Source organism: Phaenicophaeus curvirostris, chromosome 17 (genome assembly GCF_032191515.1).
Source record: "Phaenicophaeus curvirostris isolate KB17595 chromosome 17, BPBGC_Pcur_1.0, whole genome shotgun sequence".
In the NCBI taxonomy this organism is placed as follows: domain Eukaryota; kingdom Metazoa; phylum Chordata; class Aves; order Cuculiformes; family Cuculidae; genus Phaenicophaeus; species Phaenicophaeus curvirostris.
Genome location: NC_091408.1, coordinates 12,976,369 through 13,001,325, shown reverse-complemented (window position 1 = coordinate 13,001,325; position 24,957 = coordinate 12,976,369). Strand labels below are relative to the sequence as shown.

General features: G+C 39.6%; 1 protein-coding gene across 2 annotated transcripts in view; it reads right to left on the bottom strand.

Moving 5' to 3' along the window:
- TMEM132D (transmembrane protein 132D) overlaps window positions 1-24,957 on the bottom strand; it is a 264,377-nt gene that overhangs the window by 148,687 nt on the left and 90,733 nt on the right. Inside the window, exon 3 of one of the 2 annotated variants that reach the window (XM_069871348.1) lies at window positions 10,931-11,077. The exons of the other annotated variant lie outside the window; for it this stretch is intronic. Coding sequence (XP_069727449.1) covers window positions 10,931-11,077 — 147 coding nt within the window. The remainder of the gene's footprint in view (window positions 1-10,930; window positions 11,078-24,957) is intronic. 2 annotated transcript variants of the gene reach the window in all.

Sequence of the window (24,957 nt, the reverse complement as noted above, 5' to 3'; positions counted from 1 at the left end):
AAAGCAGCAAAAATTCTTTGCAACTACATCATGGTTTTTTTTCCTTGAGATTTCTGGAGTTTTCCAAATCCTCACATCTCTAGGCTCAAGTTTTGTTGAAGATTGTGTGAATTCAAGCTGCTTATGGTCAGTGCCGTCACAACTGCTTAATACCTCTCAGAGCACCCCTTTGCAATGACACCTGCTTCTACTATAGTAGAAAGGATAGAATCTTTCATACCTACAGTAATGTCAAATCCTTCCCGAGTACTATCCATAGAAAATCAAAAGCATTGAATTATTCTCTTAATTCTTTTTTTCTAGGCCTAAACTACATGAAAGACCTCCCTCTGCAGTCTTTTTCTCCAGTAACACCTTTCTCTAAAGTAACAGCACCTTTTAACAGAGCACATGACTCTGTTAGCTTTAATGTCTTAGTTTTGCAACAATTAAGGAAGAGATATTCAGCAGAATAAATTAAAACCTGACACACTAGGCTGTTTGAAGTGTCCTTTAATCTTCTGGATGATTTTTAAAGTTCAGCTGGTTATTTCATTTAGAGATCAGACCAAAGCAACTCTCGCCTCCCCCCTCCTTTTTTTCCCTCTTGAAAAACAGCTGTGACAGCCTGGAGAAATATTGTCTATCTTGGTTCCAGCCACTGCCCTGAAGGTGTAAAGCTATAGATGAGTTCCATACAGCTTGTTTCATCACTAATTTCAGAGGGCATGTACAGCTTCTTGTTCCCCTGGCTTAACAGACAAATTGACATTCTAATTTTAGAACAGGAGACTTCTGCACACTCACAGACCAAAAACCGCTACTTTTCTGATGGATTTAAATACAATTTTTTGCTTATTAAAGCCATAGCATCTGAGTGACTTAGAATTCGCCATGAAAAACTGTATTCGGGACCGTCGCTCCAAACAACAACTTTCAGACTGCTTGTTCCTTGGGAGATGACTGTTTAAAATAGCTTTGGTTAACCTATCCTATAGCACAGCACTAAATTGCGCTGATTTTAGAGGAAGACAGAGGGCTGGTCTCAGCAGCCTTTCCCTGGAAGATTAGTGCCTCACAGCTGGAACATGAGGTTCATGCATGCTGCGGTACTGAACCTGATGCCAGCCCTCATCATCGTTACCTCTCTCCTGTGCTACGAGGAAAGCAGCATTCCTTCATTCCTTCCCTTCCCGCTGCCTCGGTGCCTGATTTCACTTGTTGGCAGCATTCTGTCGGTGCTTTGGTAGTGCCCAGAATACACGTGCCCTGGTAACGCCTGCCACTCAGCTCTTCAGAAAAGGTGAATCCAGAACGAGAGAACCAAAGCCCCAAATATGCAGTTTTGCTCTGCTCACAAGAGAGTGAATGGCCACATCTCAGCTCTAGGTTCTAAGAATCCTTCTTTGGCACCTCAGCTGAAGGGAAGACTCCATAATTGGCTATTGATAAGAATTCAGCTGCCTGGAGACTCTCTAATGTCTTTTTACTCTACTGTCTGTGTATTTCCATGAAACATGTAAGAGTATAACCATCTTTGAGTCAGCTATACTACTGTCAAGTTTAACACACAGATGTACAGGCACCATGGTAGCATAAGGCTCATTTCCTTGGAAAAACTAGCTCAAATCCTCTCTTTTCCTCCAAGAAAAAACAACACAATTCAGGATAAACTGACCTGTGGCTTCAGTGTTACAGAGCTAGGCAACTTGACCAAGAAACACAGTATTAACATCCACCTGTAAAGTACTTTAATTGTTACTACCAGATTTTTTAACAGGATTTACAGACTACTCTAACTGGCAACAGAGAACAACAAATGCATTTATTAAAACTACATTAGAAGAATGCTAGCATTGCAAATCAAGCAATGTAATTTAGCCTTTCCTGTGCTAGCATTTTAAAGAATCTTCATAATACACATACAGCCTTTTGTTTTAGTCTTCATCTAAGTATTTGCTTTCTATACTCTGCCCCTAGCACAACTCTTCCTTCTCCACTTTCAAGAGTTCCACTTATTGTATTGTTTTGTGATGGAACAATAGTCTCTCAAGTAAAAGGGAGATGAGAGCATCATCCTTCACCCAGCTGGCCAGCAGATCTATATACACAGGATTGTGTTTGCCAGTAAACAATCCCCCTACCTATGAGTTGTTTTCACCTGTCTGACAGTTGTGCATTCTTACATAACTTAATTCTTCTATAATTTCTGTGTTTCTGACAGAAGCCTCTGGATCATCATTAGCAGTTCATTAGGACCTTCTCAATGTGTTTACAAGTTGTGATTACAATTGTAGAGTAAAATCTTTATTTGTGGTTTATCCAAGAAGCAGAAGCAGCGTTTCTTTTCATAAACAAAATTAATCCCTTAAACCCCTGAACAGAAGATATTTAACCAGAGAGTTACATAAGCATAATGAAAGTGCCAAAACTACAGACCTAAAGAGTAAAAATATTGCTCTTACAAAACCATTGCTGATTCCCACCATCTCAAAGGCTCAATTGGAAGGCTACATTTATGAAACTGTGCATTTATCCCCATGGACTACAGACAGCTAAATCCTTGATCATTTGCTGCTTAGAGTCACTGCAAACAAGATTTATTTTCATGTAGTTTATGAGAACAAAGTCATGATTTTTGGTTAAAAAGTAATTTTTCATCAAGACGTTGTAATTCTCTTTGAGACTCTTAAGGACTAAGTCAGCGGTTTATCTCACTAAAACATATAAAACCAACGTACAGCAGACCCACAATCCCTCTTTTTCACAGAGTTCTTGGTATTGAATGTGCATAAAATCAAACCTGATTCAATCTATTAGAACTGAAAAAGAATTGCAATATAGTCAGTATGTATGCACTGTGTATGTGTATCTCTACCATAAAATAGAGATCTCAATATGGGAATACAGTATTTGTGGTTTTCATAGACCATCCAAAGTATTTGTTGCACAGTCCTCCATTTGGTAGCTGACAACCTTGCCAAAAATGAAGCTGCTCAGATATAAATTTTTATGTCAGGGGTGTGTCTAGATTTACTCTTTTGGGGAAAACCAAGTCAGAATTGTAGCCATTTAGCCATGTGCAGTAAAGCTTAGGAGAACAGCACTGTCTGTTCATATTACATGATGTTTAGAATTGGAATAAATGTTTAAAAAATAGAAGAACATTATGCAGTTTCTTACGCTTTCAAGAGAGGACTCAAAAATTGGCAAGGGACATATCGTTGGGACATTTGGATAAACTTTGGATTTTGCATCCAAAATGCAAACCTGCACTTTGTTTTCCCTATATATATCTGCCCACATCTTTTCAAACTGTAAGTTTTGGGGAGGGCGAGTGAGATGTTATTTTGAAAAAGACATCATCTAGAGACTTGCTAGAGTTCGTCTGCCAAATTCTTCTCTGCCCATAATCCTATGGAAAAAGTACCATGTGTTCATGTAAGTAAAACTGGTTTTAATGAATATGCATGAAAGATTAATTCTAGGATGTCCTAATTTCTGCAACTTTTGAGACCTTGTCTGTTATGGATGTTGACAAACGCATACTGTATCTACAACATATATAACACATTGAACATACATTATATTTATCAATTCTGTGATAAGCTTAATATTTTGTTAGTTGTCTTTTACTCCCTTCTATGTTATTTATTACTCTTTTGTTCTCTTCTATGCCTTTTGTTTTCCTTGCCTTAACTACTTCACACAGAAGATCTGCACGTATCTGTAAGAAAATTAATTGCTTCAACAATTAACAGGAAAATGCATCTCAGAGGAAACACTTCATAATCGATCTGTTTCCAGGTGCAATATTTGACGCTTAGGAATAGATTAATTGGATTGAAAATTATTCAAGCTAATTATTTTCTTTCCAGTACAAGATTAAATGTGAGATTTGAATAAACTGAACACGAAGAAGCTACACTCAGCACTCTACATTCTCCTGAGCTCAAAGTGATGTGCCGTGTATGATACAATACGGTCCTGTTCTCTAAGAGGCTTCTCCTTTTGTGACCGGGGGTTGCTGAATGAACGTGTGGCACTGAGTCACAGTGAGGGTGGCCCATTTCATCTCCACATGGCTCTGCTCTGTGCACACAGACATACATTTCTTGGCTTCTTGCTATGATGTCCTTCATCTTTAATATGGGATAAGAGCACATCTGCAACTGCCCATGCTGCTATAAACAACTTATACTATAGCTGAAATGGGAATCATATAAATATCAGAAAGAGATGCTTTGGGATTGATTTTAGAGTAGATTTTGAAAGGCAGTGTAAGGCGTAGAAGATGAAAGTAATGTAGTCTAACTTTTGGCAGTATAAATTGAACACCTCACCTGCTCCACCGTCCCTATGCTGAAGTTCACAAAACTAGGATTTAGGAAAGCTTCAAGTGAATAACGACTTTAAAAAAAGATGAAATTGTGTCAATGTTGCAAGTGTGCTACAAGTATTTCAGCTAAAGCTGAGAAAAAAGGCAGGCATGCAATCTCACAATATGCCAGAGAAAAAATTACGTCAAGAAAAGATGAATGCAGTGGTCCCCCACGAGGCTAATAGCACATTTGAATGTTAGCTTCAGGAAATCCCTGAAACTTAGAATAATATTAACACATTTACAAAAGTGAAGGCAATTCCTCAGCTACCACCCTGACAATGAATTTCAACCACAGAAACATTACAGCCAACTGATCTCTTCATCTTCTTTATATCGTCAACTTGAGCGCAGAATAAACTGTAGACAGGTTCCTTATCAGATTGCTACATCCACCAGACAATTCTGACTTTGCATCATGACCAGCTTAAGCTGGTTGTGTATTGAAGGCAGAACAGCAGAGCTGTCAGTTACTCAAATTTTAAAGTGTATCTAATATGAAATCATATTTATACTTGTACATAAAAGCTCTCAGGGCTCCTGAGCAACCAACAGAATCACACTCTGTAATGATTCCTGTACTTTGGAAACCCCAAACAATCAAGCAAGCCAGTCTTCCTGGTTCCCTTACTTGCCATAGAAGATAAAGAATTATAGAATAGTTTGGGTTGGAAAGGACCTCATCCAGTTCCAACCCCCTGCGATAGGCAGGGACACCTCCCACTGGATCAGGCTGCCCAAGGCCCATCCAATCTCGCTCCCCACTCCTACACACTCCAAAATGCAGTTTTGTCTAACTTCTTATGTAACATCTTTTCCGTGTGTTCCTATGCTCATTTTTTTTGTCAAACCATCACATGTAAAACACGATTCATACTCTCACACAATGAGGATGGATTTAAAATTGAAAGATTCAGACTTTAACAGAAGCGGAGACTGAAAGTGTACTGAATATTATAACAGGTCTACATAATACTAAAAATTTATACTCCAGATTACACCTTTCAGGAAACATTTACAGAAGATGGGGTGTGTTGGTACCGGTGGACATGCAGCTTGCTCTCACTGATTCCCATGCAGGGGGAGAAACGAATTACACATTTCATGCAACCCAAAATATCAGGTGATCACATAGACACCTTTGCCTATGGAATCTTACATCTCAATTTTCTGTTTGATGATTTTTAGGCACATATGTATTATGTATGTTGGAATCAATGGCCACAAAGACAAGGCTTTCTACTGTCCTAACAAATCCTGGTTTCTTCTATTGGTATAGAAGTTAATAGAAAGTCTTCAAAAAGAGGTCTAAGACACACTACCAGTTCCAGAGAACTGTTTGTAAACTCCTGGGAGGGAAGATTTTTTTCTGAGGAGAAAAGAAGAATCAAATTGCACCAAAGGCTGTTTTCAAGGGACTAGCTGACAAAACAAGATTATCCCTGTTTAACTCCTGCTCTACCTTGTACTTCGGTTGGAACTTACTTAGTTTTAGATTTTATATGGATGCTAGATTGTATTACATAACTCTGTTCTACACCTTGCTGTATGTTGACTTATATGCGACAGCAAGATTTAATGACCTTTTTCATCAAAAAAATGGGAATCCCCATGCCTTAACAGTAACAGGTGTTTTTTTTAGCCTCAGTTCATATTTTAAGTCATCCACTCGCTTTCCAGCTCTCTCAGTAATTAGTATTACTTCTTGCAAGATTTCCTCCAAGGAAAAGAAAATCAACAGAACCATTAGAGATAGTTTTGCAAGACACACTTTTGCATTTAATATTAGATTTTTAACAGACAGGAGCTGACTCACTTGCTGCCTCTTTTGTAACAGTTAGCAAACTGCTTTTGTCCTGCTGGAATTGTTATTTTGTGACTTGGGGCTACTAAAAGTTTAAGGACTGCAGTGCTAAGTATCACAAACACAGAGCAGGAAAGATAATGATGAGTCCTTAAGGTTCTTAAGTTTAAAACGATTCTTAACACATTGGATAACACCAGGGTAAAATAAAGACACTGAATATGCATGAGATTATCCAGACTGTTGAAAATGTCCTTTAGTTAGTCCAACACTTTACAGAAAGAAGGGCATCTCCTCTGAAAGGGAGGTGGCAGGAATACCCGTAAAACTGCATATCATCCACAGAGACAGAGAGAAAAGAGGACCAGATACCAATGTATCTGGGAGTGATTTGCCCTCTCCATTACTGATCTCTGTGAGCAAATTACTTCAGCTTAGACTGTTTCCCTCCAATTATTTGATTCCCAGTTCTGCATGCCAAGAAGTCTCTGTGACGGGGGATTAAACACCTAACATTATTTATTGTTTGGAGAATTTACAGAGGCAGATCATTTAATCTGAACAATTACGGTGTCTTCAGAAGACTCCCTCTAGACAACTCCTGGCATTTTAGCGAAGTCATGCTGATCATTGTGCTATTGAACCTCATTTTAGGTAAGTATTATATATCAAAGAAAAAAATCCTAATTACCAGCACATCACAGACAACTTTGTGTCTTGAGAACTTTTTGAAATGCCAAAAACATAACTCTGCCTTCTCCTGTGTAAGCATTATAACATAGTCCCTAGTTATGTGAGCACAGGAATAATCAGAATTTCTCCCAGGACTTCTCAGGTTCATTCAATGAACCTCTACCTTCTGAGCTACCACAATAACTGTTGATGAAGATATCGCACCTTTTCTTAAACTCCTAGCTAAGCTCATGAAGAAGAGAATACTGAGTGCCTGTTATACATGCAATCTTAGTATTATTAGGGAACCTCACATATGCAGTACTCTTTGGATCTTTGCTTTCCATGATTACTTTTGTATATAAAATAAAAGTCATCAAATTTAATCCAAAAATACAAAAGGGATAACCCCTCCTTGCTTTCAGATAAACTAGGACAGGATATTAAATTCATCCCTCCTTACAAGCTTGCCTCCTGCAACGAAAATTCCTTCTGTTCCCAGCTCTACCTTAGGGTCACAGCTGAAATGAGTTGGGAGAGGTTATCCTCATGTTAGCATATGTGAAATGTGGAAGTGGTGCAGCTCAAATTAAGATACAATTTCTCAGATTGCTTTCTGCTGGGACAGAATTTCTTCCCAGGCTTTCTGGATATACAGAAGTGGACGGCTGGAGTGAACAGAAGAATTGAGCGAGGCATCTATGGTCAGGATGGTGGAAGCCAGTGAATGGCCACTGGCCACTGAGCAGTTTGCAGTCACTACAATCTGTAGTTAATTAATTGGACTTATTTTCTGTGTCAATATTATATTATCACAGGCTGGTTCTGTCATTGATACTTCAAAATAAGTTACTCTACTAATAGGAGGACCAGCATCTGGTTTCAAGTAGCATAAGCCATTAACTCCTTCAGTGCTATAGAACCGTAACCCAAAAGTGCAAGTGTCAAAGTATCAAAAGAAATGCCATCTTTCTAACATTTCCAACAACAAGTATAGTAAAAGGAAATCACTGAGCAAAGCTTATCCATGATATAGCTCAAATGCATTTAGAGATAACACAGCAAATGGTCACACCCAGACATTAAGGTTCTATTCAGAGATGGTCAAGCTTTGTCTATATTTTGCACTTGCTTGGATCAATGGCCTCATTCCTTCCATAAGCACAGACAACAAAAATGTGTTCCCCGAAGGAATTGCAAACATTTGTACCCAGAAATCTATTCATGAATATTTTAAAAGGATCATGACATCCATTAACATCATATAAGAACATCTTGCTTAATCTCTCCACAGCGCTTACAGATACAGTAAAGTGCTATCAATCACTTTTTGCAGATAAAGAAAATCCAATAAATCTGCATCTTCAGCCACCTCTTCAATTTTCCAAACCCATCCAACATACTTCTAGTCCAACAGCAAACACAGGAGAAGAACAGGAATCCAGAACTTCCACTTTTGGCTGTTCTTCTCAATTAAGACTAGCACAGCAGAGTACAATTTCAGGTACAATAAGAAGCAGCACTGACTCTAGAAAACATGCCCAAAATGCACAACTCCTTTAATCTCATCTTTCTATTCCATTCTATTCTATTCATTTAATTACCTAAGGAATTAAGAAAAGGAATGATCAGCCAACTTCCAAAGCAATAAAGGAAAGGAAGGCATATTTTAGGATGTATCTCCATGATTCAATTGGTGTATAAGCATCACCAAGTGCCATTGCTGAGCCAATGGTTAATTCCCATCTCGCCACTTGTTTTTTTGTTTCTCTACATGACAATAGAAGGATGGAAGAGAAATGTTTCTCAGAGAAGAAGTGCTGTGCAGATGTTACAAGTAGTAAGCCCATCTAATAATCTCATGGGTCAGGATTTAATGTGTTATAAAATTATTATTGCCCAAGAATGAAATTGGAAGAACTGTGGAGAACTTTATAATTGCTTCACCATTAATCTGGAACACAGTCGCAAGCCTACAATACGCAAGGCACTGAGAACTTAAAATCATATTTGACAGATGGGCTTAATTAGTTATTCTCATACAGACTCATAATATTTGCTGTTAATATTCATTCTAAAACACCCTGCTGGCTGTGATAATATTTACATGTTAATCCTGTTACTATAAGCTTTTGGTGCCAAAACCTCTCCAAATAAAATGACTGATATATTTCAAACTTCCATGAAGAAATGCTCAGGCATCCTGGTTAAGTTTGTTACTCGCACAAGTGCCTTCTTAATCCATGAAATTACACCTGTCACAGTAAGTTAGCTTTATTAACACTATTTTCTGATCCATGTAGAACTATCAGAAACACAGAAGTATTGAACCTTTAATTAATTAACATTACCACCTTTGCATTCATGTGATCAAATCACTGATTTGTAACAGTAATTAAGCAATATGCAAAGAGAGTTTGTTGAATTTCTAAATAAACATTGGAAGCAAACACATTGGTAGGACATCAATATTTAGCTGTTATACATTGTGTATATTTAGTGACACCAAACATGCCTAGATAAGGAAAAAATAGTTTCCCAAAAACCGTTGAGCACACTCTCTTTCTGCATATAATGCTTGATCTTACTTCTTAAAAGGAATTGCAAAATAGATACGATTAAATTTAATGAGGAAAACAACATGCTGAATGACGCTTCACAAATATTCTATATTTGTTTACAAACAATTAGGAAGAAGTTCTCAAAAGTGAGAAAACCACAAAATCTAAACGGAGAACTCAGATGGAAATGATGAACAGTGGAGGGAAATAAGTTGCCAAGCTTCAATTCACCCATGAGGTTGCATTATATTTTCCTGATGAGGAAGAGAAACCAGGGAAATGCACTGCATGGACCCAGCACGATAAAGTGTGATGGAAAACTCACCACTGAAATAATCTTTGATTCTGATCCAATGCCCATTTCAGTCAATGAAAATATCCATACTATCTTGAAATAGCTTTGAACTGGGATTTTAAAGAATCTGTCTGACAGATTGGGCTAGACTGTAGGAAGCTCTGACCTTGGCATATATACACATTCCTTCTTTGACCAATAAAATTCAGTCAGGTATGAGAAAATATATGGTTTAAATGAGAAAATTCAGGGTACTATAACAGTGAAATTGTGTAGAATCTGAGTCTGAATACGGAGAAAGTGATTTATGTTGTGATTATGAAGGAAATTCTTCCCTTCCTCTCTTTTCACATACCCAGATTGCAAGGACATTAAACTTCCCAGTTATTAGGCTTAGAGGGTATTTGTTTAAAAATTCTCAAACCTCATAATAAATGACCAAAGCCTATAAGATTTTGTAAAATCTCTGAAGTAAATCACAGCACAGCATTTCCATACTATATGGCAAATTTTCTAATAGCAATGCCAGACGCAATACATAAGCAGGCAGTTAGATCCTTAAAAACATACATTTGCCATGGAGTTGCAGAAACAATGAACAAGAAGCAGAAAATTCTATAAGAATGTATTCATTAAAGTAATTATTTGTGATTAGAAAAGGAACATCCACCTGCAGATGAAGGCTGTTGAAGACAGGTCAACGTCCCGTCTAAGTTGTTGCACAATGTCAATGGAAAATCTATTCCCTGCTGCAGATTCAATTCATATAAAAATCCTACCAATAAAAATGTGGGTTTGATAGCAGGGGTATGTTTTAGTACCCAAAACCAAACCCCAAACAACCAAACCTCCAGCCTTCCAAAACGCCCTGAGCAAAAACTGAAAAAACAAACAAAAAATCCCACCACAAACAGCCCTATAATTACTCCCCATTGGAACCTGTGGCAGTGAATAATTTGAAGAGATTAAACTAGTCACAACTGAATGTTAAGATAGGAAACATGTCCTTCTAGACAGTATGTGAATACAATCTTTCCTGCAAGTTTTAACTTCCTTTGTGTGTAAGGATTGAATAACATTTTGTGCAACGTGCGCTACAAAAGAAAGGCAGCCACAGCTTTTCCAAAAACATTTACATCATGCACTACAATAAAACTTATTAAAATCATGGCAAAATGCTTCAAAAAGGAAAAACAAGCATCAGTTTATTAAAAGAGAGACTGCTGGAAATGACCTACCTGTTCTCAGAGGCAGCAGATTTCCTCTGGCAAACAATAACAGCTGGTGCATATTTCCCAGTGTAATCCATGCTCTCTCTGATGTCCCATAGGTAGGGGCTGCTGGCTCTTACACTGAAAATGTTCACACCTTTCTTCACCTTTGCCCTAGGAGGAACAATTCAATTTCACCAATTAGACACAATGTCAGCTTGATCTGGTACTTATTTCTTCATTATTTTCTCATTACTGCTCCACAGAAAATGCTGCTGCTCATTAGAGTTTGACAGTATTACAAGGAACAGAGATGGGAGAATTAATTAGGAATTCCACATTTTGAAGAAATGATATCAAGATAGAAATCTTATTGAACTAATGGTAATTACAGCTTTAATCAGAGCTAAATTGCGGAGTGGATATGTTCTGTAGCACCTCCTCACTCTTGCTCTTCCATTATCCACACTGTGGACACCACTGACTGTGTTAAGACTTTCTGTTGAGTAGAAGTTATTGTATTGGAGAGAAAAGTATCATTTTTGTCCCCAAAAGAAATCGGTTTGTTGCTTGGGCTTATATCTGCAGTGAGGAGCTGAGTACTATTGCTAGGACTCATACAACAAGCAAAAATCAACCTTTTTCTTCTCCACTCCATCCCCAGATTACTCAGATTTCTTATGACATTTCATATCTTTGCTCCAATTTCTATCACCTTTCTGACTCCACAACTTTTCTTCATTTTCTTTTAATACTCCTGGCTTCAACTGTTCTATCAGCTCGGATCCTAAAAATACTTGGAAAAAAAATAAGTCTTTCAAAAAGTAAGTGGTTTCTTAAGAAGCAGGTTTCCCTGTATGAGGTTAGACAATGGGAAAAGCTGTATGACAACTGCTTCTACTGAGCAGTATTCTGTGGCTCAGAACCAGTGAAGAAGAGAAATAATATCTATATATTTAAATATCTTCTTTACTTCTTCTTAGCACGTCTTGTAATCCCTAATTCTTTCTCTCCCTTCAATTAACTAAATATCTAGGGAACTACTGAATTAGCCGACAGCTATACAATATCAGCCGATTTACTGAATTAGGAGTTTCTAGCGTTGCTAACTTTTGGGTTCTGAATGTGTTTACAAAATCAGGAAGTCCAGCGTGGCCAAAAAGCCATATATATAGCCTGTCAGGAAACAATAGTTTAATTATGTTTAAGATCTCATACACAAAATCCACTCAATGTTATGGCAAGTTCTCAATTCCAGGTATGTGATTTTTTGTACAAACAGCTGCTGCCGTGCAGAGACGCTAATATCAGTAAAACAAGCACTATCAGCTCTGCCTCAGCATGAAATTACTTGCAAAATCTTTGAAGGACAACATCCACACAGATGTTTTCAGGATAAAAAACCAAAGGATTCCTTCAACCACCTTGGACAAAAAGGGTTATAGCTCATTTATTCTTTCACTAACTCAATAGCAGTGGGTATAATTTCCTTAGCACACCTGGAAGAATTAAAACATGAAGGCTGCCAATTTGTGCTCATGTTCTTCTATGCTAATTTCACAAAATGTATTTTAAAAAGTGCAGTTTCTGCTCATAGACTGTAAACACCCTTCAGGATGGGAGGTCAACGGTCCAAAGAAGAGCGGAAATTAAACTGAATATCTGGCACCTTGGAGAAAGAGAGGGAGAAAGAAAAAGTATCTGATTGTTGCTGCCACAGCCTGCACATGCCAATATGTGTACCTAAGATTTCTACATGCCGTGGAGCTTCCCTGGGACACGTGCAGGTGCACTGATCCTGCTGTGAGACATCTAGAAGTCCTGAATGAAGATATTAAGCCCTTGAATTCTCCTGGACAGCACGTCTAGGGGGAAAACCAAAAATTATACAAGTTATGGAAACCCAAACAGCTGATAGCCTTAAATAAAAGCAACTGTTTTCCTGTGACGGGAGGTTAAAAGCAATTACTACCTTACAATCGTCACTTAAAAACCCACAACAGATTATATTGACTATGCAAGATCTATGGTTTTATATGTTTTATTGACAAAACTGGTAGGGAGTCAAGAAAAAAAGGCAGCCTTAAAGCATACCTCGCTCTGCTGGCACATACATAATAGCCTGAGTGCAATTGAGAAAGCTGTGCGGGTTCTCAGTCCTGCTAAGTAAACCACCAGACACTGAAAGTTGAGAAAATTCTCACTGATATTTTAAAAAGCAATAAACTCCACATTAAAATAAGTGTACAAACACAAACACTTATCATATCCCATCCTCTTATTTTCTGTCTGGATTTTTTTAAATGCCAGATGAGGCAAACCAAAGAAATGGACACAAAACCAGTAAGGCAAGGTGAGTTTGTTTATCCTTGACATTTACTTTATCCAATAACAAACTGCCATCCTGCAACAATTTCTAATGTTTCAAAACAAATACAGATCCTTGTGTACAATATTTGTGGTAATTGCAGTCTGTGGATCAGGATTTCTTAGAAGAGGTTTTGATAAGGTCTAATTTAGTCATCTATTAAAACTCCAAGCCCCTAATTTTGCTGAAAACAATAACACAACAAGATTGTTGTTTTCTACAGAATTAGAGGTTAGGAACGCTTTTTGAAGAATCAGTTAAATATACTTCTATAATTAGCACAGAAGCTTCAATTCCACTATCCCAAGAAAGGCTTTCTCCTCTCGCCTGTCTCGATGCTGCGTTTGCTGCTGTTGGGGAATTGCAGAATTTTATTCACTCAATTTATGATGGCAATAGCACTTTGCAATTACCACAGAATGACCTGGATGAAACAGGGTTAATAATAACTGAAGGTATGCTATTTGTCAACAGATAAAACTAGAAGACACCTGAGGTGAAAACACTATGACTGCTGTCAGGGCTCAATTACTTTCTTGCAAATCTGCTTTATTGAATTGCCTGGCTGTCACAGGGCAAGCTGGTCTTTGACCCCTCAGCTGCTCATGAGACAGCCCCGCGTTCAGCCACAGTTCAGCCTACAAAGATTCCTCAACTGCAATACAGAAAAAGGTGGATGAGATAGCTTTTTCATATATTTGCTCACAGTTCGCACCGTAAGTACAACTGATTGTACATTCGCTTAAAAGACTGTGGCTGGGCAGCTGCGAGTAAAGCTGTTTGAGTATTTTGTGTCGTCTTCACGCTGGGCTGGATTCTGCTTTGGAAAAGAGGAGGAAAGAAAGGATTTATTAAACATTTCAATCGTGCTTGGGTTTGGGTTGCCTTTTTTTTCTCCAAATAAGGAGCCTATCCAACTAAATGTTTTTGTAGGTGTTTCTACAGGCTGTTATTTGCCTCTGGATCACTGCTCGTGTCGGTTACTGAGACTTCTAAGTAGCTCACCCTTTACACCAAATCAATCATAGCAAACAAAGCCCTTGGGACTGTTCAATCCCTGAAAGCCTGTCAGTGCTGACAAGGTACAAATCAAGGGAAGGAAGAAAGAAAAATAACTTAGAAGGGACTCCCAGAATCAATACGTCACACCTGAAATCAAGGAAATACATTTCCGAAGTGCATATAGACAGTGATCCCCAATTCTGTCGCACAACCCACTAAAGCACCACATTGACTCTAGCCATAAAAGAGGCATCAACTCGACCAATTAAAATGCAGGCAATGTCCCTTCTCATTTATCAAAGCGACTGTTTTAGTATCTCCCAGTTTTTGCAGTTTACAACCAGTTAGCGCTTAGCTTTCAGCCCATGTCATTACTGCAGGCTGGTAATGGCTGTGAAATTGTTACTTAAGTGTTGTATAAAGCAGAACAGCTGGCTGGTGAAAAATAACAGCATTACAGCACGTGTGCTGCTAAGTGCTGTGGTACAACGGCAAAGTGTCTGTTTGAAGCACCACAGGGAAAGGAAAGAGAGAGCCAGAGAGCAAGCACACATGCAAATTCACCCTCGAGACGTGCAAGAGATCAAAGACATGGAGCATGCACAAGCTGCAAATACCCTGCCACAGGCAGGACTCCCCTCTCCACGTTTTACTCCTGACAAAAGTCCCTCATGCAGCATACAAATATCTCACATCTCTCCATTTCGAAATAAAGTGCAAATAAACAAGGAATCTAACCCCTAAACAGCTCTAAATAAAGATGGTTTAGACCCATGACATTGAATCTAGTTTTCTATTACTGTGAGTGCTCAGGGCAAAGATCTGTGGGAACCTTTCACGCTCCTTCTGAGAAAGCAAGTTACTTTCAAGATCAAAGGAACAAAAAGAAAAGAGAGGCTGTTAACACAGGTGCTACCATTGGTTATCATCTTGTTACCAGTAGTGACTGGAAGGTGGCAGATAAATTGTATGGCAAGGGGTACATTTTTGAGAGCTTCTAAGCACCTAGCAGACATTGCAGTAGGCTCTGAATTTGCCTTGTCACTGTATCTCCCCAAAGCACTTCAGAAATAACTTGAGGGAGTTTCTATTTCTGTTTATCTTTAGTGCTTTTTCCTGCCCAGAGCCTAATCTTAACCCAGCAACAGAGAGGCACCAAAGCAGTGTTTAGCTCTACAGGATGTCAGTCTTCACTCCAGTAACAGTCACCAGCTTTGGGCAACAGTGACAGCAGGGAGAGGTGTGGGAAAGGCTTTTCTCCCACCAGCCCATTTCAAACCAAAGACAAGAAGATGGTGAATGGAAATGGACTTGACTATTGCTCTTCATGTCTTAAGACAAAGAAATTGGGTCCATTTCCACTCACTAGAAAGTCTAATGCACTAACACAGCAGCAACACTCCCTGCAAAAACCCCTGAAAGTATTCCCAGCCCTAACCTGTAAATACCCAATACACGTCATTACTCAGTGCCCGGTTCTGGTGATCACCATGCAGGCCTTTTCCAATGATGTGACCTCTTGATCCAATAACAAATTACAGCTGATGGAGGTGGAAACACCTAGCCTGTATTTCAAGGGGCTCTGCTGATGCTCGTTTCAGAGGCTGAAGACCTGTAACCGCCATCCTCTAACCATGAGCTGACAGACCTCATCAGAGTCTTTCTGAAAACTAGAATTAAATGTTATGGCTTGAGAAACAGGTAATATGGGACTGGACACTGCCATGGGTTCTAAAAACCTAGACAGTAATTTTGGCATGACTAAGCTATGAATCTGTTTGAGGAATTCCTAGGTAGCTGTCTCTCGTTGGCAAGTCAGTAAGAGCAGAATGATCACTGTCTTAGAAGCTGACACTCCATGTACACTAAATGCAGTCATCCCCTGCAGTACCTGAGGTTATTCTGTTGCACCATGTCGATGCTTCACCTCCTGCAAACAAGCTCCTCCCCTCTCAGAGGTTCGTCCCAGGCGAATTCAATTCTCTTTTCAAGCATACAAAAAGGGATGTGTGTTACTGCCTGCCATCATCCTTGCCTATTGCCCTTTTATTTTGGTTTTGGCTCCTCTTAATAGGTTTAGAAAGATGATGTAGAACCAAGGGGAAAAAAATGCAGCTTATGCTGTCTTCTTGAGAATCTTGGCATGGTTACATGACAGTCACCCATTTCTCACCTTACACTACACGTGCTGCATCTGCAGCTCTCTGTGCTTGAAGAAGCATGTTAAAATGCACTGAAACATCAGATAGCAATGGAAAACAGCAACAAAATTATCTGCCTTTACTTCAGGACAGGCTGCGTTTTTATTTTGGAGTACTAAAATTAAAGACAACACAGGTTTGTGAATGCCAGAAAAGCTAGTAAGCTAATGAATAACACTGGAATGAGAATTGAGTGTGTTAGAACAGACATAACAAAAGTGAAAGAGGATAAAGCATGGGGCCAAGCTTCCTAGTGAAAGCAAAAAACAGAGGTAATTCAGTGAATACCAGGCCCCTTTGTCTTACCAGTTTCCCTAAAAATCCACATCTGAGGCAGACTCTCCACTTATTTGAGAAGTCCTCAATGGCTCAGAGCTTCTTGGTATTGGAAGCTACCACTTCTTTCACCTCCGCGACTTCTGGAACTTGTGTTACTGTGGGGGGTGTTGTAGCAAATGAGGAATCACTTACAGTGTAAGCATCCCAGTCACATCCTTTTGTAAAAGTCTTTTTCCTATTGACTTCTAAAGACTGACTCAGACACGTTTCTTATATAAACAGATCTGATCAAACTAACTACTCTGTGGTGCAAGGAGTACTGGTTGGATTTCATGTTCCCAGCATTTTCACATCTAATTTTATGTACAACATAAAGTATATAAATTTAGCATCACCTTAAAGGCTATACACTTCTTTGCCTCCCTCTGCAGTTTCCTCGCTTTTTAAGGCTGCAGCTAATATAGGACAGAATTTGAGCCTGAAAGAGATTCATCTCTTTGAACATCAGTCAAAAATAAAACATGTCTGTCATTGAGGAAACAGGCAGAACTCAGCCTGTTTTTGTTAGACTTAAGGCTTATTTGCAGTGAGTGGATGAAAGCCAAGCGTACAAAGGCTTTCTGGATTTGTATCTATCATGAACCCCTGAAGAAATAAAGACCACAAAAAAAATGTATTTTCCCTATTGGGAGCAAGCCTTCATATTTTCAGTAGAAGAAACTGTATTTGAGAAGGGAAAATTTCAACAAATTATTGTAGAACTGATTAAACAAGATCACAGCTTTCTCAGTGCAACAGGAGTGACCTATCACAAACATTAGGTCATGTAGTAAGACACTTCATACTAACCATCTGAATGCTGGGGTTATTAATTTGATAATCAATTTTGGCATGGCTTATAGAAGGTAGGATTTGGATGCCAGGATTTAATGTATAGAGCTGGCTTCTGTAAGGCTTTTTTGTTTTGTTTTCCCCATTGAATGCTTCATGTACAAACCAGTGTTGTCAGTTGTTTTCAGAGAAGATGTCTCAAAGTTTCTTCAGATTACTCTAATAGTTTCACTGATTGAAAATCCACAGCAGAAGAGAATCGGGAGTCCCTGAGATACTGATGGAGTTAGAATAATTTATGGAGAGCGGTCTAGCACAACATAAGCTATTTAAAGCTGTATAATATACCCACAAACTCTTATTAAGGTCTGTGGTTTTCAGCCCTGTGAGACAGAAACCAGTTATCATTATGCATCACCATGAAAGCAGATTAAAATTAAATCAATCTGTTTATCTATGGGTTTGCAATGCAGCTTTTCCAAAGCATAACATGTTCTCCATCTAATTAACATTTCAGAAGGAAAAACCATTCCACCCAGACACTAAGCCACCCTCATTCAAATGGAGATATTACAAAAATACTGCCCAGGTGGATTTATAACAAAATTTAATTAGTGAAAGGGCACAAGACCTATTTAGGCTTCAGAAGATGAATCGTGCATACCAGGAGTTAAATCAAATGGGTGTTTTTGTAACCTGTACTTCTTGGACTTGACAAAACTGCTTATTACAGTTTATGAGCATGCACGTTTATGAGTTGCACATGTATGTATACATGCACGTTTTACACACACAGGTTTAGATTTTATTCCCGTAGCTTTCAAAAAGAAAGTTCTTATTAAAACTATGTTTTGCAAGATGTAAAATGTACAAGTCTCTGGAGAATTAAAAGGAAAGAATGCATACAAATCAGTTTAAAGCAGAAACAAATATAGAGCTGGTAGCTCTGCCTTCTATTCGCTTACAAGTCACGAGAGGGCCTGATCCTCAGTGGGATCCAGAACCCTTCATGGCCTGCAGAACTGGATCTTTTTGTTTTAGAAAGACTCTCTCAGTTATAGAATCATAGAATAGTTCAAGTTGGAAGGGACCTTAAAGATCACCCAGTTCCACCCCTGCCACGGGCAGGGACACCTCCCACTGGATCCGGCTGCCCAAGCCCCATCCAGCCTGACCTTGAACACCTCCAGGGATGGGGCAGCCACAGCTTCCCTGGGCAACCTGGGCCAGGGCCTCACCACTCTCATGGTGAAGAAATTCTTCATTAGGTCTTATAACCGACAACGTCACTGTTAGCCATGTTCTGTGATGTTCCTGCGCTCAGGGACAAGCTGACTCCTGCCCATAGCCGCATTTCAATACAAATTATGAAACAAGCACGGAGATATTTAAAAGGAGATACTGTCTTGAGGTTGATAGAGGTCAAGGTGAGGTGGTAATACGTGATCTGTTTTTACTCCAAACCACTCAGCCAATGCAGTGTTGTAACATACCACTGACTTGCTGTCACCTCTCCTGGCCGTATGAAACTTTCTCCTACAGGAATGGGTAATTGGGCAATAATGAGCAACAATACTAAACAAAACAAAATATTTGTGTATTCAAGAGTGTGAAGGACAGTGTTTACTTACAGAAATGAAAGACAAAGACAAATAGTGCTGCCTGCTGATTTAAAGTGGTTGGGTGCCCGGTGGACTGTTTCCAACCACTGTTTTCAAAATAAATGCAAAAAATACAATGTAGGGTCTGAAATACATCTTTCTAAACTGCTTGTAAAAAGAAAACAGTGTGACACGTCCTTTCCTGGCCAAATATCAGCAAACCTGTTAAGAGAACAGCCTGTGTAATCAACAATTTTTTAAATTAGCCTAAGATTTAAAAAAGGATAGGGAAAAAAAAGCACACAATACTGAGGACTCTGTGCAGTGAAAATAGTGTCATTTGCCCCATTTCACAGGTGAAACACATGGTAGGGAATAGCTACCATACCACCACAAGCACATGAGCAAAGTTGGTTGTAAGCAACCCCCAGAGAATTATCTAGACCACAAATGAATGTAATGAAGGATTATCCCGTTATCCATTGCAAGTCGAGTAAAAAAAAGCATAGAACAATGAAACAATTTAAGTGCTGTAGAGACATTTCTACATTTGTGTTCTTGTTTGTGGATGTATATTTTTATGCTAAGTGGGCATGCAACAAGTGGACAAATCTTCTGCATTCACTTAAATTTGCTGAGAACATTAGGAGTGCAGTGAATAAAGATGACAAGGCCGGTGAACCATGCAGTACGAGTCTTCCAAAACTAACAGTTGCAGAAATAGGAACAAAGCTGTATATTCTCTCTATATTCAAAGAAGCAATAGGGCTGGCAAGACTACTCTTTTGGCTTTATCTGCAAAGCACTGTCTGGTGCAGGACTTTTTTTTTGTTTGTTTGTTTTGAAGTCGCAGAGTAAGGCACAATTGTTGAGGGATGCAGGTACTACTCCAGAGCTATGACCTGGTTAATCACCTTTACAATAATTGAATGGTAGGATACTGCCAGCAATCAAAGCTACAAGGCTTTTGACTTATCAAGCAGATCAACAGCCACTGCCCAAACTCTCTTCAATGTGACTACCAGCTGTCTGACATTCAGTGAAAAGGTGTATGCATCTTAAAAGCAAATGCTTCAAGGCTGAAGCTAAAATGTATTGGCTATCACAATAATATCACAAGTGCAGGTAGCACATTTATCTCAAAAGTATCTCCAAAAGTACTCCTGTCTGCTCCTGGAGAGACTCAACCGCACGAATGCTTTGTGAGCCTAATGCTCCTCGCTGTGCAGGCTCATCTCCTGCAGCCCCAGTGCTTGGCACTTAACCTGCTCTTTCAGTTCTTCCAAATGACGCCTTGAAACTCTCGGCACTCTTGGTGACAGGTTTGGTGCTTGGAGGTCACCTAAAAAGGGTTCTTTACTGGAAAGTTTATTTCAAACCTCATAAGCAGGACAGTTATGAATCACATCCTAATGCGAAATGAAACAGCAGGATCACTGAGCAATGAAAGCGAACATTACCTTGACAGTGCTAACAAAGACCGATCAGTGAAAATAAGTTAGCACTGTTCCCTAGCAACTTCTCAGAGCTGCAGACAAAATCATTTTCTGGACATCACATCAATTGTGAATACTTAGTTCTCTTATACAGGAATTCTCCCATCTGTTGCCTCTCTGCAGCCTCCTCTAGGAGGTAACACAGAAGCAATTTAAAGCAAGCTGTACCAGTACATTAACTTGTCCGAACGTTTTTAAGCAGACCCATGGATCCATATGTACTGTGTTTGTCCTTTGTTCAATGACATGTATGTCAGATGTTCAAAAAATAGCATCAGAAAAACAGAAAACCAGCATGTAACAACCTTCACTGCAAAAATCCTGAGCCTGCAAACCCTTTTTCATAAAGGTGTTTCCTCACTCATGGGAGCAATTCCACTGATTCCTGATGACATTACTTAAGGTTTACAGAATCAGGTCACAGTAAAGAAAATGTAAAGTAAGTGCCTAAAAAATGGTTCAGATTCTTTAATGGAGAAAAACGCCTGCATGGCTCCAAAGAGTTGCTATTGGCATAAAGCAGATGTTCACTAAGCAATTCAAACAGGTTTTTTTGTTATATACATAAAATCTCAGGCTGAACACTATGCATCTATACTGACATATTTAACCACCTTTCCATCATCTGCACGAGTGGCTACCAAAGCTACATTTGCTAAATAATAGCAAGGAGTTCTGCTGCGGGCAAACCCCAACAGCTCAATGAAAGCATTGATGCAGAAGGGAGTTCAATTAATACAAAAATGACACTGCCCAAAATTATTCTGTGTCCTTAATGTAGAGTACATGTAACATTGTCTGCAGTCAGCTGCGGTCATTAACCCTAATGTATGTCTGAGCACAGTTACAGTTACGATTTTAATACTGGAAGAGCCATGGAAGAGGGCTTGGCTGATCCAAGCAAGCAGAAGCAGAGATCACTCGGAATCACACAAAAACCTCTCGGTCAATTGCTCTCCAAGACAGGGTTTTTTTGCAGGAACACAAAGGCAGCTGATAATCCTCTCCACATACAAATCCTGAAAAACTAATAATTGCACCTTGTCTCAGCCTCAAATTTCATGCATATCCTTGGACTTTTTTATTCTGCTTGTGCATTTTAATATAAGAAATATGAGGAGGAGTTAGAGACTTCTCATCACAGAATACAATTGTTCCAACAACCCTACTGCAGAATTCAAATGTGTGAAAATCCCCTAAAGCCAATCTGTCAGTGGTCAAAGTTAAATGTCATAAACCAGAACATGAGCACTTAAAATATGGACTAAGCCATAATAACAGTGCATATACATTTTTCTTTTACTTTATATTAAAACGTCTTTGCTTTAGACATCAGGTTTAGTGTGTCACAAATTTTGGAAGCTGATTGCTCTTTTGAAAATACAGGTTTTAAAAATTTTAGTGAGTTGACATACAGAAATCTTACTTGTGGCAATGACTGACATTTTTTACTTCTGCAGCAAAAGCCCAGTAGCAATCAGCCAGAAATACTAACGCTCTAAATGCTTTGCCACTTTTCAAAGTTCTCTAGGTGGAAGTGACCACAAGGCAGTTGGTTTAGAAAGTAAACGGCTGTATTCCTTGCTACCAGCTGCCAGGGCAAAATCTGCTAAGAAATATGAGCTCTTTTATCAGGCAACCAAAACGTCAACACAATGGATAAAATGGCTAGATGATAAAGGGCTAAGAGCAATGGAGGCTGAAAAAATCATGATTGAGAAAGAAAAACTGCAGAAAGGGAGACCAGGAAAATAACTTAAACCATAAGTTTATCAGACATTGACTTCCCCTCACTCTTTAAACTACAAGAAATGTGAGCTATAGGTTCAGGAATCCCTAGTGCTTCTGTTCAACAGTAAGAATTTTACAACATGACATAACACTACCACTCAGCACAGGAAACCCATACGGTTGTAGTAAGAAGGAAATTAATAGTCTGCCCTAGGATTAAGGCATCGCTCAGACCCAGTAAAATCCCAGCGCCTGTGTGGTTAGCTTCATCTCCCATCAGTTAACTCCTGTAATCTTGCCAAGTGGATTTGCGCACACAGACTCAAAACTATTTGTAGGGGTTTGACAGTTCTGATAGACTTGTGGTCAAAACAAATGTTCAAAAGATCCTTCTCTTCAGCCACAAGCAGCAGTCCTCTCCTGAGTGTGCACCGAGGCAGGCCCTGGCCATGCACCGTCCCCTCCGAGCCCGGGTCTGGAGACCACCAGTGCTCCAGGTACACCCCGATGAGACCTCAGAGAGCATGTGTCATCACTGTAAACACATTTAGTGCAGGCTGCAGAGCTGGCACCCAAACTCATAGAATCATAGAATCACCAGGTTGGAAGAGACCCACCGGATCATTGAGTCCAACCATTCCCATCAATCACTAAACCATGTCCCTCAGCACCTCGTCCACCCGTCCCTTAAACACCTCCAGGGAAGGGGACTCAACCACCTCCCTGGGCAGCCTCTGCCAGTGCCCAATGACCCTTTCTGTGAAAAATTTTTTCCTAATGTTCAGCCTGAACCTCCCCTGGTGGAGCTTGAGGCCATTCCCTCTCGTCCTGTCCCCTGTCACCTGGGAGAAGAGCCCAGCTCCCTCCTCTCCACAACCTCCTTTCAGGCAGTTGTAGAGAGCAATGAGGTCTCCCCTCAGCCTCCTCTTCTCCAGGCTAAACACCCCCAGCTCTCTCAGCCGTTCCTCATAAGGACTGTTCTCCAGCCCCTTCACCAGCTATAAGACACTCATTCTGAAAACATGCTTAGGATGCAAACTGAACACTAATGCTTAGAGGCCAGCTGACACTGTAGGATGGGAGAATTGAAATTGTTAGCAAAAACTGGAGGTGACTGAATATTACCCTTAAAAAAAAAATCTCTTTTCCAAATAAGAAGACAGTAGCAGCAGAGGCCTCTGAATGCCCCATCCTTCCCTTTCTGAGCTGGGGTCTTTGGTTAAAGATTTGTCTTAGTAACCGCTTTGAGACATTCAATATGCTCGGTTCCCATGAAAGTCACGGTAGAAGCCACAACCTAGCTCTGTGACTCACTGAAACATCACAGGCGACTAGGGTTGACAGAATACAATACAGGATGGTATTTTGATAACTGGGTTAAAATTCACACTGTTGAAAAACCTGCAAAATCTAATTGAGCTTTCTAACACAACAGACAGAAGTTCACACTAGATTTATACTTATTTGAGACTCGGGATAAAAGTCCAACAAATGACAATGGGGCAACGGAGCCGTGCTGATCTGAAAGGAAAGATGCTCACCCACAGCATCCCTGGTACACAGTGCTTGGGGGATTTCTAGTGCAAGAGCAGAACTGACCCATCCTCAGCTATTAGATCAAGGTATTTCTAGGTAACTGGTGAAAAATAAAGTCACAGATACCACTCTCACATTGCAGACTGCTTTAGGGTTTTGGTGGCTTTTTAAATGAGTTTATGCAGGGAAAAGGCAGACATTTGTTTCATTAAGGACATTTTTCCCACTGTACTTGGAATTTCTCCTGCACAAAATGTGCACCTAGGGCTATCATTCTGAAAATCACACAGTTTTATTCCCAAATTGTAGAAAATAAACACAGCAATGCAGAATTTGGTACACAGTTCATTCAGCTGCATTCAAATAAGCACTTCAGGAGCCATTTTGCGCACCTTTTTTTGCATAAAGTTTACTTTAAAGACCTATTTCAAGTCCACAATAAAGGTAGCTCTACATGCGTCATACTCTACTGCGCATTCCTTTGAACAACTGCCTTTGCAACTTGAGGCAGTTTGCAGAGAGACTAATTAAACAACGGCCCCTGTCATCACGGGTCCTACTGTGAGAAACCTGGTGATGCCGTGACACACGTGCTGCAGGCGAAGAGCACAATCGAACCATGAAAACAACCGTGCACGCCAAAGGCTTGGAGGGAGGGAGTAACAACTGATTTAAGTATTTCAATCTATTTCTTATCATTGTGCTGGAGCGGTTGTGTAGAAAGAGCCCTGAGACTGGGGACTCCAAGGATACTATGCAGAGTTGCAGGTTAGTGTGGGGCTGGGGAAACAAATACTACTACAAAAAGAAGGCAGCAAGCGTCAGTGCCTTCTCTGTGGCTACAGAGGTTCCCTTGGAACTGCTTTTCTTGGTCAGAAAATACAGAAAAAGCAGTACGATACAAGTTATTAAAAATCCCAACTTCTCCTGCTGGCTGAAGTGCTGCTGATAAGAGATTGATGCAAAATCTCTATTTTTCTGTTGATGCATTGCTTTTGCTTAAGAGAAA